Genomic DNA, 14748 nt, shown 5'->3' with positions numbered 1-14748 from the left:
ACAAAAATGTCTGTATGTCATATCATTTGAGAATCTCTGAGCAGCCATTCCCTGCCATTGGTGTTGGTTGTGTCAACGAGAGGTGAATCTCTTCCAATTTTTAACCCGTTTCTGGTGAGAAGTTTTCCTAAAACAAATCTCAGTTTATACAGTTACTGGGGCAGCACTTTACGTTCGCTAAGCCTAATTCGATTAACCCCTAAACGAAACCTGTCAAGTGCTAGCGCGCCGGCAACAGTGCGAAAGGGAGAAAACAAAACCAACGAAAAACCTACACCTATAGCAAGCAACCTATCATCACGAGTGCCGGCACCAACAGATCATGCGTGCGCCTATAGTTTTGTCATACGTGTACTAATCGAATTTGTGTTCATTGAAGCTTCTGCCAGCCAATTCTATAGCAGTCAGCGTGGATTGTGGCCACAGTTAGGTATTGCTGGTTTGCTGGCAGCACATTAGGGCACGATGGAACTTGGTCGGCATCATTTGTCAACGCTCCTTTTCCTGTGCTCAGTAGCCCTGTTTCATAATTTAGTATTGGCAAACTCCGAACTTCCGGATGATGTGCAGGTAATGGTAGAATTAGGGGAAAATCATTTTACATTACATTTCCGTTTACGTGTGCACCGAAATCATTTTCCTTTGCAGTCTACCGAGGATGGTGATCGATACGTAACGCCAACCGTGGATCCAGCCCGCATGTACTTCGCGGAACATTTCGACGACTTGTTCGACGTCGACGATATTGGAAAACGGTGGATCAAGTCCAAAGCCACTAAAGACGATGCGGCCGAGGAGGTGGCCAAATACGATGGTGAATGGTTGATCGAGCCACCAAAGAGACCCATATTGGCAAATGATTATGGTTTGGTGTTGAAATCGAAGGCCAAGCATGCGGCGATTGCTTCCCATTTGCTACTGAATAGACCATTCGTTTTCGACAACAAGCCTTTGATTGTGCAGTACGAGGTGAACCTACAGGATGGCCAAGAATGTGGTGGCTCCTATATTAAGCTTCTGTCCGCTGGCGACAGTATGAAAAATTTGAAACAGGTACAGTGTGTAGCGTAAGTTCTTTCGGTGAAAAATGCTGAAGTTTAAACCTGTCTGTTTAGTTTCACGATAAAACACCGTACACGATCATGTTTGGGCCCGACAAGTGCGGCAACGATGTGAAATTACATTTTATCTTCCGTCATGTAAATCCGATCAACAAGACCATTACAGAAAAGCACTGCAACAAACAAAAGTTAGTATAACAACGTACTATCAATTGCCATCCCCTTTGCTCAAAATAACTGCTCTTTCTTGATGTAGGGAAAGACTTGACGATCCCTTCAAAGATAAACGACCGCATTTGTATCAGCTGATTATACGCCCTGACAATACATACACCATTCGGGTTGATCATAAGACCATCAACGAAGGTTCACTGTTGACCAATTTCACTCCACCGGTTAATCCTCCTGCTGAAATCGATGATCCAGAGGACAAAAAACCGGACAATTGGGATGATCGTGAAAAAATAGCAGATCCGGAGGCGACAAAGCCAGACGATTGGCATGAAGACGAGCCAGCACAAATACCGGATCCTAAGGCCACGAAACCCTCCGACTGGTTGGACGATGTCGAAGAGATGGTTCCGGACAGTTCCGCTGTGAAACCATCGGACTGGGACAATGACATGGACGGCGAATGGGAGCCCCCAATTGTTCCAAATCCGCTGTGCGAAAAGGCAGTCGGGTGCGGTTTGTGGAAGGCACCAATGATTGCCAACCCCAATTACAAAGGTAAATGGCGGCCACCGCTTATAGCTAATGTGAACTACCAAGGCAAATGGTCACCAAGGAAGATACCGAATCCCGAGTTTTTCGAAGATTTATCACCATTCCGGATGACATCGATTGTAAGCATTCAAACTATTTGCAACAGGGTGTTGTCTTATTCTTTATTATTTGGTACAACATTTCAGGCTGCCGTCGGTATCGAAATTTGGTCCATGTCCAGTGACATACTGTTTGATAATATCGTAATCTGTGACGATGAAACAGTTGCTGATGAGTGGGCTGCTCAAACTTTTGATCTGAAAATAAAAATTCTGGACCGCCAAGCCGTAAGTATACTAGAGAATGATGGTTTGTACTCCTATTCTAGGCTTTTAAAGAATGCATAAATATTCGGCTCTTGCAACTCTATTGAGTAGTACAATTAAAACCCCAAAGAACCTCTGGTTCAACGTTCAACTTATACAGAACGATTTGTTGGCCACGATGTATTAGTTCGAGGCATTGATGTATCGTTAAAACTCATTATCTTCATCGATGTCGTCCAGCAAACCCTTTGGGAGCGAATGAACATTTACATGAACTACAAACCAGCCTACTGGGGAGCTTATTTTGTCTACTGTTCGATACCATTGATAGCATACGTCTGGTTCCTCTGGAGTCGCCGAGATAAAAAGGTGTTTTTTGTGTTTATTTTAAGAACTCACGCATTGCTTTGCAAACGTTTGCGTAATTTCTCTGTTTATTGTTGATTTGAAAAAAAAATGGTAATATTGAATTACGTGTGTAGAATGTAACTTCAAACGGCGACAATGCGGTCTTTATATTGCTAAAACACGAGTTTGGCTAGTTTTTGGTTGATTCATTGTTACACAAAACTGGTCAGCGGTTGCCCAATTTAGTTATATTATTGTAAGTATGCAAACATTGTCTGGATTTCACAATACTGTTTGAATCGGTGCTAGAGAAGTAGTGTTCACCCTAAAGAATCTGTACACTTTTAATCAAACATTCCACAGGAAACGTTGGTGTCCCGTTTTATGAAGTATTGTAACAGTAACCCCTGGATGTGGGCCGTTCTGCTAGTTGTCGTAGGGTTGCCCATCATTACTGTCGTGTATTTTGTGTGTTTTGCAAAGGTAAAAATCACTGCACTATGCTAGTTGTTGCGTTTTAATGTATAACTTTGTATGCAACTCTTTCAATTTGCGCTCATAACTGTTTTGTTTCTGATATTTCCAACAATACCCCAGTCCGATGCGAAGGGAGCTGTTGGTCACTCAAAAAAGACGGATGAATTTGTGCCAGTAGATGATGAACGGGATGCAATGGGATTGGATGGAGCCCGATCCGATAAAACGCAGCTGAACGCTAACGAAGTGCCGTCGAGCTTGGCCGATGAAGTGGGTCAAGCGGAAAACGACGACGAAGGAGGGGAGGAGGACGAGGATGAAGACGACGGCGCGGAAGATGTCCATGTAGCACACCAGACTGTGGACAAAGAAGAAGAGGATGATGGAGAATCAGGAGCAACAGTAGATAGCAGAAACGCAGAACCCGGGGACGGTCTTAAGAAGCGGAAAGCTCGCAAAGATTAGATGAAAAAATAAGAAATTCTTATATTGCATAAGTAGAGGCATTATATTTTCACTAGAGTTAGACCGTAAGGCATCGTTCCTGCTATGTTTTATGTAAACAAATCGTTCGTCAAAAACGTCTCAAGCTGACCGGAACTTTGTTCGCAATCTATTTAATTCCATCTCGATTCAATTATTGCATATCGTATTAAATATTTGATATACATATGTTGTAATGCTTTATTATTTCACACTTACACAGATATATTACTGGCACGAGCATCAAGCAATTTGGGTTATAACAAAACTCTAATTCGATGTTTCTTGAATAATTTGATTTTATGGGGTTATTTAATCACTACTTCAGGTTCAAAAACAATAACCAATTTCAACAACAACCCTCAACAATCGCATCATTCGATACATCGCATGTAATACTGCTTTTGCTCGGGGCGTTCCGTTCTAGTACTTGCCCTCGCCCTCGCCCTCGCTCGAATCATAATCAACAGAAGAGATACTGCGCGAACATGTATCTTGGTTTAATCTTCTAGAAAACCCTATGTTCTGGCAGTCTACAACATTCCAAAAGTTCGTCGTTCAGTTTTCATTCCAAACCGTTCTCGGTTTAAACGAAACAAAAAAACAAAATTAAGAAGATGCAATAACCGAAATGAAATAAATTCTAAAGAACGTTATATAGCTTCTACAGGGCAACAGAAAGATAAACTACCTTGAAAATAAGAACTTTTGCCACAGATATTTCGCAAGGAAATCAAACAAAAATCCACAACCGGACGTCGGACATAACAGTTGTAAAAAGATTGTTTCCTTATAGAACGATATGAAACGGCAAGATCCCTGCAGTCCTGGATCATGACTACGTAGGTAAAGAAAAGCATATTTCGTTCATCTTTACATTTCCAAAAACAAACTAAGTTTTGCTTCATTATCCAGTGTGGACTCCATCAAGCCCCAAAATATAATTTGGCCAGTGCGCGCGCGAGTCCGTTAAGAGATCGGTGATTATGGTTTGTTTTTCGGTGGTTTGGCTTTGCAGGATTTTGTGTTCTTTAAATTTAAATAACAACTATCTCACCTTAGAGAACGCATGTTGCTCTTTGATTCGAAAGGCTATCAGCGGACACGTTAGGAAATTCACAACGTCGACCATGAATAAAGAGTGAAAACGAGCAAAATGTAGATAATTCGGAAGTGTATCGTTGGCGGATGTTGTTTAATCAATGATGGCGATCGTCGCTCATTCATCGTTCATAACGGTACGTATCTTTTAAGTCACACTTTTTAGTATACATTAGTGGCCATTACTTTATTATAACATTTCTCTACGATTTCGACCATTAGAATCTTGAAAGAAATCTACTGCAAAACAAACATTCCCACTACACTTTCGCGTACCCTTAACTGCTGGACCACAACATTGGTTAATTGCTTTTAAACATTGACTCCATAGTTCTGCGGCGTTTCGAGGTGTTGGCGGAGTTACCGTGTCTCTGACGTTTTTTGCTGGTACCGGAGCTGTTTGCCAAATAATCCTTGCTCAAGGAATCGCCTAGGTCGTTTTGTTTTTGTACTTTTCTTTTTTTCGCATTTTGTGTTCGTATTTTTTTGTTGTCCTTGCGACGCGCCGCCATCAACGGGAAGTTTATCTTTTCCTGGGCAAGCTGTACTCTTCGATCCGTACGCTTGCGGACTAGCGATTGCTCCAGAGCCGTTCGAATCTTGTCGTACGTGATCGTACCCAGCCGATTACTGATCTCTTTGCATAGCTTCGTGGCGATCTTACCGATGACTGATCTGGAGGCACCATTCGGTTTGGATGCAGTGGCGGTCGTGTTTTGAAGATCCGACAATTCACGTACCGCAGGAATGAGCAGTGCCGGAGCTAGTTGCTTGAGAGTGTCGTCGTCAAGAATGGGTACTACTGACGAGAGCCAATGCATGGCATGTTTACGCTGAAAAATGATAAGAATGATAAAAACATGAGATGAACATTTAAAAACCTAGTTACCGTTTGGTTTAAAAACTCTTATTTGTACTCGAAGTACTCACCAGTGTGTAGACGTTCGGGTTTTTGACGATTTCGCTCTGTATCACATAACGTACTCGTCGTACAAGCCAGTACAGATTAATTTTATTCTTCGACCCGTCGAGTGGCACGACACGCAAAATGTTTGCCAGCAGGAAGAGAATCTGAGTGACGAGCCCGGCAGCCTCATCATCCAGCTCGTTCACCATGGCAGCGTCTGGTGTTAGCTGAGCGCACAAATCTAGCGTCAAAGACTTGCAATCTCGCAAAGGTGCATGGTAGAGAAACTGTTTGCCGGGAGTGGAAGCCGTTTCCGATGAATCGTTGGACTCTTCGTCGATAAGATTCCCAGCGCTAGCTTTTTGAAGCGTTTTATGAATTGCATCGAAATCAAGAGTGTTAATGATGGCATATAGCAGACGCAGCGCACCAAGCCGCACCCATTGATGGCCACTAGCCAGTAGCGTTTGTAGAGTGTACGCTAACGAGTCTACCGTGTCGTTGTACTGCTCGTCAGTTAGCAATGTCGGATGCAGCCGCAATAATCCCTCGAACACATGCAGTGTCTGTATGATGAGATGATCGCCTGATGGGTCGGCGTTAAGTAGGGTCGTAACGGGGGCGACGATTGGCTTAACGAACTTTCCCGCAGTATTATCGGTACCCGTGGGAACATTTGTTTGGGGCACTAGATTTAGAAGCAGCGCGGGTAACACGTTGTCGAGCCAGCTGCTGATAAAGAATGGTGTTGGTTCGCTATGCATTATCCGCAACAGTAGTTGCGCTCCGAGCTCGCGATGCTTCAGCAACCGATCAATGAGCATTTCCTGTACGACCGTCATGACATTAGCTTTTCGCTTTGTATCCAGCCGTTTCAGTAACGTTTCGATACACTCGGCAACAAGCGCCCGAATCTCGCTAGTATCTTCGTTAGCTAAACGCACCCCAAGAGCAAAGAATAAGGCTTCGCTATTTTTTTCAACAACTTCCTGGATTTAGTTAAAAACAAAAATATAAACAAATAAATTAGTTCATCAAGTTAGTCAGTGATTTAGAATATGTGTCCATGGAGCAGACATATAAACTTGACCGAAGTAGATGGACTGACATTATGTTCAATAATCGGAACATACCTTGGGCAGTTTTTGGAACAGTTCTTTCAGCAACTGTGCTGCCGATTGGCGACCACTAGGTACTTCGTACTGTAGCTGATCAGTGAAGTAGAGCAGATGCTGTTGCACCTTTTTACCCATAGGATAATTCATGATGTATTCCACTATAATTTGTCGACATTCAGACCTGCGAGAAGAGCAAAATTATGTCAAATTACGTTTATGCTTCGATTTCAATTTTAGTTTTCGAAAATAAATCATAATATTTATGAATTACAGACATCTGTATGCCAAACCAATATAAAGCAACCGTTTACCCAGTAGAATAAATGTTCTTCGTTTGCAACTTACAGTGGAAAACAGTCTAGACTATTTGAATTGACCTTTTAAAATGTGTCCATTTGAAGTGTGTCCATATTTTTATCGGTCTGTATGCGTTTTTAAAATTCCCAAAGACTATTTGTCTTATCGTCTGACCTCTTTTGGTCTTAAAGACAAAACCAATGTAGTGGGGTAAAACTGCACTTACCTTTCACTAACGCTTTCGGAGCGTATGCATATTGCGAATAGTTTTTCCATTAATTGGTTGAGCTCAGAAAAATTCAGCCTTCGAGCGATAATTGAACGAAGCAACACAAACGCCATCGATTGACGCCCTCCACCTACTGAAATGTCCTGCTCGATGTACAGCACCAGCAGCTGCAGTTGTTCCGTAGACAGTTGGTACGATCGCTTGTAGAATTTGAATAGGGCCACGATCGCTTTAAAACTGGCCCGTACCATGGAAAAGTTTGATTCGTTAGCATCGAGCGCTACTGTGTTGTAGCGATGAAGGATGCTGAAAATCGACTTCACGATCGCATCCATTGTTTCGCGACGCTCCAGACACTCCAACGTTATCCGACTGGCCCACAGCGCACTCAAGCAGTTGAGTGCAAGGCAGATGATTTTCGAGTGCTTGCTGTCGAGTGATTGCACCAGCAGTGGCACGATCGGGTTGAGCCGTAGTTTAAAGCATGCCTCACGATCGCAATCGTTCCGTGCTTCGATGTATTTGCCTTTTGTGAAGTTTACCAATATCTCTAGCCCACACTCCAAAAACACGGGATCATTTTCTTTTTGTTCGTGATTATAGTCCAGCCCAGTTGCAGCAGACGCCATGCCGTATCGTTTGGGTTCCGCAGGAATCAAAAATATTGCGCCAGGTTTCGGAACATCCCCAAGAAGATGTTTTCGCCTTACAGCGTTCGCAGAATCGTCCTCATGCTGATCACTAGCGCTTTCAATTGCAACCGTACATTGGTCAAACATTTTTCCCGACATCATACCGTAAATGAAGAGAAGCAGCGATTCTGGATCAATTGTTTCATTTGCCACGATTCCTTCCGCAAGGCGACGGAAAGCGTCCTGGACCTTCTTTACCGTGTGATGCGTGCGATACTTGGTCAGTACACCGCAGAATGGAGCGAACAAGTCGGCCAGCATCTGCTCACGAGCATGCTGGCCAAGGAGAAAGAGTGTTTGGTAGGGCTTTCGATCGGATTTCGCCTCGGGGGCAGAGGTAATTTTCAGGGAGCCACCCGCAACCGTTGTGCCATTGATGATGCCAATCAGCTGACCGAAGATATCTTCAGTGCAGATCTGGAGCACTGTTTGCAGAATGTCTGCCAAAACCTGCTCATCAGCGAGATGCTTCTGAGCTCGTTCGATGATCGTATGCACGGTGAAAGTTAGCACGTGTCGTTGGAAGCCCCGCGTTAGCATTGCTAGTAGATTTTGTAACACGAAGCTCAAGTACGCTGGACCCAGCTCCACTGTTATGTGTGCCAAAATATTGCGAGCATTCGCCCGGACCGTCTTTAAACGGGACTTCATGAAAGTGATGACCTTTATAACCAACTTTGGCAGATTAACCTCTATCTGTTTGCGAGGTAGTTTCATGAATAGCTTTACAATTGCTATTGCAATCGGTAATTTAAGCATTTCTTCCTTCTGCTTAGCGAACCGTGCCTTCTTGTCACCACCCAAGGCTCCTTGAGATTTTGACGACTCTGTGGCATAGTTAAACGACGACAGAAGTTTCGGTATGATTGTGCGTGTTATGTCAGCAACAATTTCTTTTGCTATTTTCGACTTATCGTTCGATTTTTGTTCTTCAGCTTGATCCAAATTTTCGACGAGTTCAGATTCGCTCTCTTCGTTTCCTTCGGTGATTGAGTCTGGATCTGCCACAATCTCTGTTTCTGCATCCGTTTGAACAGATTCGTCGTTGGGGATGCACAGCGCTAGCTTTTTGTTCGTCAAGGCATTCAGCCGATTTGGTGCTAGACATTGCTCCCTGTTCTCTTGTGCTGCTGCGGACAGATCAAAATGAAATGCATCCATTATGCCGATAACGATTCTTAGCAATTGTTTCTGATATTCCCACGAGTACTTAAGCCTCGTCAGGTAATGCTGCAACACGGCTTGGTAGTTGCGCCATGGCAAAGTTCGACAGATATTTATGATTGAATTGCCAGCTTCTTCCACCAAATTCGTTTGTTTTCGAAAGTCATCATTGCAAACATAGTAAGAAACGATTGGCAACAGAAACTGTACCGTGGTGCGCGGGGCCAGCACACAACCGTCGTCACCCTCAACCATAGCGAGCAGTTTTTTGGCAAACCGTTTTAGTGCCTTACGATGCTGGTGTGTCTGTAGGTGCGTAACGTTGTCGAAAAAATCAAGCTCCTTCCCCACTCCCGGTGCTTGGCCGGTGAAGTGCCATAGGTCGGTAAATACTCGGAATGCCGGGCCGGATGATCTTCCGATTCGGCGAGCTAGTTCCCCAAGCAGTTGAATCGACTCGTTCCGCCGCTCGGTGTCCCGTTTAAGCTTTAGTCCGTTCATGATGCCAACTAGTACTATCTTGTCGATGCAGTAGGACATATCTGCCAGGCTTACACCACAGCTGTCGGGCTCTGCCAAGTGCACTATAACTTTGCACACGTAATCGAACGCGTGTTGTCGGGTAGAGAAATCCTTTCCGAATTGTAGCATGTGCATTGCCTGAGATAAGAATACAATGGCCACGTTTCCTGTAATCTGTTCCGGAAGCAAGTCATCTATCAGACGGAAGCCACTGGTGCGGGTGGCATGGTCCGGTTGGCCAATCCAACGCTTGTCCATAGCGTTGAGAGTACGCACAAGATCAGCCACTAGCTGCCATTCCGCCGAACGTGACGTAACAGAAAGATCTTCATACATTTCAATCAAAATTTTTCTCGATTCTGAAAAATAATATGATAAACCAAATATATGACTATTGATTGATTGCTTAAAATTTGAATCAACACTCATATTACATACCCAAGTCATTCACTTTGAACAGTAAAGTCGCTATTTGTTTGATGAAGCGTTCCGGTTCCTTTGCCTTTTTCAACAGGCGCAAAATGATGGTATGCAGTAGGCGAACGTTCTTGCTTTCTTCGTGCTGTTGTTCCTCGCCCAAGATGCCCTCTTTGGTAACTTTTCTAATCAGTATCGGCAAAATCAAATTGAGCAGCGAATTGCGATCGTCTTCGGCGGAAGCCTCATCTTTCCGATCGCCTCCGATCAAACCCAGTTCGGCCAACCGATTAAGGATTACCAAAAAGGTGGTTGATATGGTTTTTTTGTGCTTCAATGAATTTCGTATGTACTGCATTAACTCCTTGACGTACGGTATCAGTATGCTACTCCGACCAGTTGCTGTGTGGTTCACATCTACCACAGAAGCGGATGGTTCGCACTCCAGCATGGCTGCAAGGGCAGCAAAAATTTCCTGACACACCCCGCTGCTCGTTTGCTGCCCCCTCAGAAGAGCGATCATTGCGTCTAATGGAGTGTTAAAGGACACCTTCGGTGATTCCTGATATCGCTGTCTTTTGAGTAGCACGTACAATCGGTCACTTCGGCTCCAGGTGAGCAGTAGTTTCAAAAGAGGTGTTGGTGAGTGAATGCTATCGCTGGGTAAGTTTTCAACTTGGGGCCATACGTGTACCTGCATGATGGCCTCGATTTCTTCCTCTGTCCAGCAGTAGCCCTCGTCGTATTGCTCGAAAACATCTACCAACGCGCGCAGTGCATTTGATTTATATTTTTTGTATACTGCATGACTCATTTGCACAAGAACGGCGTCAAAGACGATTTTCAAATGCATTACACGTGCAACGAAGCTTGCAGCCTGTAGTGGAGCCACTTCCGTCTGTAAAGCTGTTAGCATATTAAGCGCCGTGTTCATTTTGTAAGGTGGCAGAGAAGGAATCTTCGTCGACCCATTCTCTATCTCCATCAGCACAAAGCCCACCGTTTCGATCGGGTTCTGCTGGAGCAGAAGCAAATAGGGTTCATACCACCGCTGAAGCAGAATTTCTAACTCTGTGACACGTAGACGCCCAATAAAGTTCACAATTGTGGCTTTATGTTGTCCCGCATCGCTGGTACTGCCCAGGTTTTGCATGATTTTTCCATCCAATACCTTCAGTAGCAACTTTATCACCGCTGGTCGATGTTCCTCTGCAATGGTTGTCTGTAGCCCAGGCACGAACTCCGCACTTTTCTCGCCGTTCTCTGCCACGAAGGCAGAGAGTAGTGCATTTTTAAGCAATTTATCGTTTGTAACGCGAAAAAAAAAATCCTTGTATGGAGTCAGGTCGGCATTGCCGAAAGAGAATATCCCTGTCAGGGCCGCCTTCTGGATGTCTTCGTTCCGACTGCTGGCGAGTGTCTCGTAAGTAGCGTACAAGCAGTTTGCTTTTCTCCCGAGCGATTTTCTATCCAGATCACTGCATATATTAAGATAACACAGCAACACCTGCTGCGTGTGTTTCCCGGCTCCTTTGCTGCTCTTGCGCTTGGTTTCGCTATTCAACTTTTCGCCGCTGTCAATTTCCGTTGATAGGTCAGAAATGGCACTACTCTGGTCTGCCGAACCAAGAAACGTGTAAAAACGCTCCACGATCAAGCTTCCTTTCGAGCGACAGAATGTCGTGCATTTTCGTAACGTCGCTAGAAGCTGAATGTGCACGTGGTGATAATCGATGTTTGGGTGTTTGCCAAAAGAGCTCTTCACTTTGTGTAATATTTGTTGCACGGAGGCATCTTCGGAGTCGTCAGTTTCCATCTCCGAAATTTCATGATGCGCCTGGTGAGGCAGCTTTGCTTCGGCCATTGTTAGCATGGATTCGTACACCTTCCAAAACAATGTTTCTTCCGATTTCGTCATACTATCCGCGTAATCCTTTATGATCGTGGCCGCTGGTTCCCACAGCAGCTTAAAATTGATGGCGAATACTGCCATCATGTAGCGTAGCACGGTTTCTGTCCATTCGCTCTGCGCTCCGGAAAACGATTGTTTGTGCAGGTTGCTCTCGTAGGCAAGATCCTGGAAAAGCAGCAATTGTTCGCGGTAGGTGTGTATGAGAGGCTCAATACATTCAATCCGGGCAATCGTTGCATAGAGGGGACCCATTCCTGCCGTCAACTGGGGAAGGTGAACGAATTTTGCAAAAATTCCACTGACCATTTTTCTCACCCTGCAATCATACGATGACAGCAGAGGGTGCAACGATGAGTGCTGCTTCAAAAACCATTTATACGTAGCGATGTCCTTCCATCGGTCCATAATGAACTGCACGAGCAAGTGCACACTGTTCAGCATTAGACAATTGCATACGGTTACGATGGATAGCAATCTTTCCACCAGATCCAAGCATGCATGACCTTCTATCTCTTGCAAGTGTACGATTGTTTCCACCGTCACGGCAATAAGATGTACGACTTGAGGAGTTTTCGAAGAGGCAAGGTCGTCTTTGATTTCGTTCGTCGCTCTGTGAACAAGTTTTCCTAATATGCTGGAAACATTCGCCAAGCCACCGACATTTTTAAGATGCGGTAACACTATCACTAAACTCAAAAGCAGTTCGAAATTATTGAGTGTGTTTGCTGAATCCAGGCTTTCGATGGACAGTAAAGCTTTCACGTAACGCACGAACTGGCCATTGGGTTTTACATTCACTGGAAACGGTTTCCACTCCCGCAGTTGCTCCCCGTTGCCACACAGGGGTACCTTTTGGAGCAGAAGATTGGCCAGAAAATGCAGCCTAGCGTCGTCCATTTCTAAATCAAGCATTTTCACAAAATTCGGCCATATAAGCGCTTCAAACATGGAGCAGTGAACAGTGGACGCTATGAACCTTTCGTATAGTGGCCGCTGCTCGAGCATCAGCACGTTCAGCACCAAACGGCTCACTTCCAGCTGCGTTAGATGAATGTATTTTGAGCGTAACAATACGATTATCTGGTTGACGATCGTATCACTAAACTCACTGCTCGGAGCTGCCACTGTCTGTATTGTGAGCATTCGAATTAATTGTGACACGGTGGCCGAAACACCATCTCCTAGAAGTCGTCCTTCTTTGTGCTCCAATACGATGCCGCTCAGTTGCAGGAGACGCGTTAAGTACTCTACAGCACGGGCTTCGGAATCTTCTGCGTTTTGTAATGTGTCAAGGCAGCTATCTATCGTGCTGCGCATTGTGTCCCAGAAAATCGATATATCGCCAGGTTGAATACGTTCTACGATGTCAGTGATGGTTTGCGTCAGTATGTCCTGCAAACGATCCGCTTCATTCTGGTCCAGTTCTTGCAGGGTGACGAAATACTGCTGCATCGTTCTCTTCGCCATGGTATGGAACTGATCCTGCACACCGTGCAACAATTCGAACAGCAACCTTCCGCATGCTACCGTGTATCCGTCGTCCTGCATTTGCCATTTCAACAGCTGATTCAAAAGCACCCGTTTATCTTTGAGATCCCGCGCCAAGTATCCCAGGCACTCTGTAGCAAAATCGACGACGTGCAAAGGGTTGCTCGATTCATCCAGCATTGGTGATAATCGGTGAAACGTAGCAATGAAGTCATTCCGCAAGAAACTTCGAAGGACTTTGAACAGGTGGGCCAAACACAGCAACGTCCATTCTACGCGATCCGCGCTTGGCGAGTGAAGAAACTGCTTAAGGACGTCGAAAACACGCGCAAAGTGGAAGTGAAACTCATTCCGCAAATCTTTTGCCAGTGCCACCACCAATTCCAACAGTGGTTCCAAAGCCGCATCGGTTGCTTCGTCCAGACAGGTGAGCAGATGCGTCAGGATGGTATCTTTGTTGAACAGCAACAAGGGAAGTGTAATTGTATCTTTGAATTGCCGCTGGTACGCTATATATTCGTTTGTTAAATTCAGCAGAGACCACTTTCTCAGTGCTGCATGGAAGAATGTGCCATCCTCGCGATCCGGCAGATCGTGGTCTGTTTCAACCCGATACAGCGCACTCTGACGTACATCGATGTCTTTAATACGGTCACGGAATGATTTAAAATGAAATGCATTCGCTCCTTTGTGCTTCAACGGTTTGTTTTTCATCTTGTTTATCGTAATAGTCGCGAAATAATAGAAAGAATTATCCTTCAAGATCAAGCCACTCGGTTTTCACACACCGCAAAAAGTAACATGAAAACATCGGAGAACTGTCAAGCGGCACGTGTTACGTGACAGCAAAACGCCGACACTGTCAAATTTCGTCAAGATTGCTATAGAAATACAGGCGGTGGGCTTCCTTCGTCTCTGTCGAGCGGTGAGAGTTGGGTTAAACAATTTATCCTATGATGATCTGATTTATTTTTCATGCATATCTCATTATGGTACTAGATAGTCGTTTCTAACTGGTTGGGGATTCGATTGGAAATTTACAGAAAACCAAAACGTTTCATAGTACATAAATTACTAGCAATTGAACAGCTCATAGTACATAAATCCATAGCAGCTGATCATCAATCCTGGCGTGGGCTCCGTTTATTAAGGTTTCCGGTTACAACGGAGCTACAAAGATCGTTTTGACTTAAATTATCCGCGTTCCAACATCATTCATAAAATCCAGTTCAAAAATGAAACGGGTCACAGTTTTTAGCGTGCTATTTATTGATCAAGTACCAAGTTCAATTTTTCGTGTGAATTGTTTTGATCCCAGGCTATCCAAATCGTGCTTGCATGTTGGTTAGACAGTGTGGTTTGCACAGTTTTAACTAATGTGCGACATAACTTTGAAATCAATTTTAAATTTGAGTGCTTTTTTCCGCAGCTTCAATATTACAAAACGCTAGTTGACCAAAAACGAACTAATTGGCGGCATATGAATGAAATCTATGCACAA

At 44.4% G+C, this 14748-nt stretch overlaps 2 protein-coding genes across 5 annotated transcripts; one reads left to right on the top strand and one right to left on the bottom strand.

Annotated features, from left to right (window-relative positions):
• Positions 1-96: 96 nt before the first annotated feature.
• On the top strand, positions 97-4550 carry LOC128268801 (calnexin-like). 4 transcript variants are annotated; one of them, XM_053006032.1, is made up of 8 exons: positions 97-114; positions 380-570; positions 649-1053; positions 1116-1249; positions 1318-1906; positions 1973-2113; positions 2333-2461; positions 3038-4550. In XM_053006032.1, the coding sequence occupies exons 2-8, from the start codon at positions 466-468 to the stop codon at positions 3380-3382; spliced, it is 1848 nt and encodes a 615-aa protein (XP_052861992.1). In that variant the 5' UTR covers positions 97-114; positions 380-465; the 3' UTR covers positions 3383-4550. The 4 variants fall into 4 exon arrangements, with proteins under 4 accessions (XP_052861992.1, XP_052861995.1, XP_052861994.1 ...); XM_053006035.1 differs by lacking the exon at positions 97-114 and having other exon boundaries at positions 205-570; positions 2424-2461; positions 3038-3248; XM_053006034.1 differs by lacking the exons at positions 97-114; positions 2333-2461 and adding an exon at positions 2804-2923 and having other exon boundaries at positions 210-570.
• A 169-nt stretch (positions 4551-4719) lies between these two features.
• LOC128267776 (small subunit processome component 20 homolog) lies at positions 4720-13961 on the bottom strand. Its single transcript, XM_053004696.1, has 5 exons — positions 9869-13961; positions 7050-9789; positions 6542-6707; positions 5432-6397; positions 4720-5334 (listed from the first exon to the last, which is right to left on the bottom strand). The coding sequence occupies exons 1-5, from the start codon at positions 13959-13961 to the stop codon at positions 4804-4806; spliced, it is 8496 nt and encodes a 2831-aa protein (XP_052860656.1). The 3' UTR covers positions 4720-4803.
• Positions 13962-14748: the final 787 nt, after the last annotated feature.

This window comes from Anopheles cruzii, chromosome 2 (assembly GCF_943734635.1).
Source record: "Anopheles cruzii chromosome 2, idAnoCruzAS_RS32_06, whole genome shotgun sequence".
NCBI lineage: Eukaryota > Metazoa > Arthropoda > Insecta > Diptera > Culicidae > Anopheles > Anopheles cruzii.
Note: the sequence above shows the minus strand (reverse complement) of the source record. Positions and strands in the feature narration are given on the sequence as shown.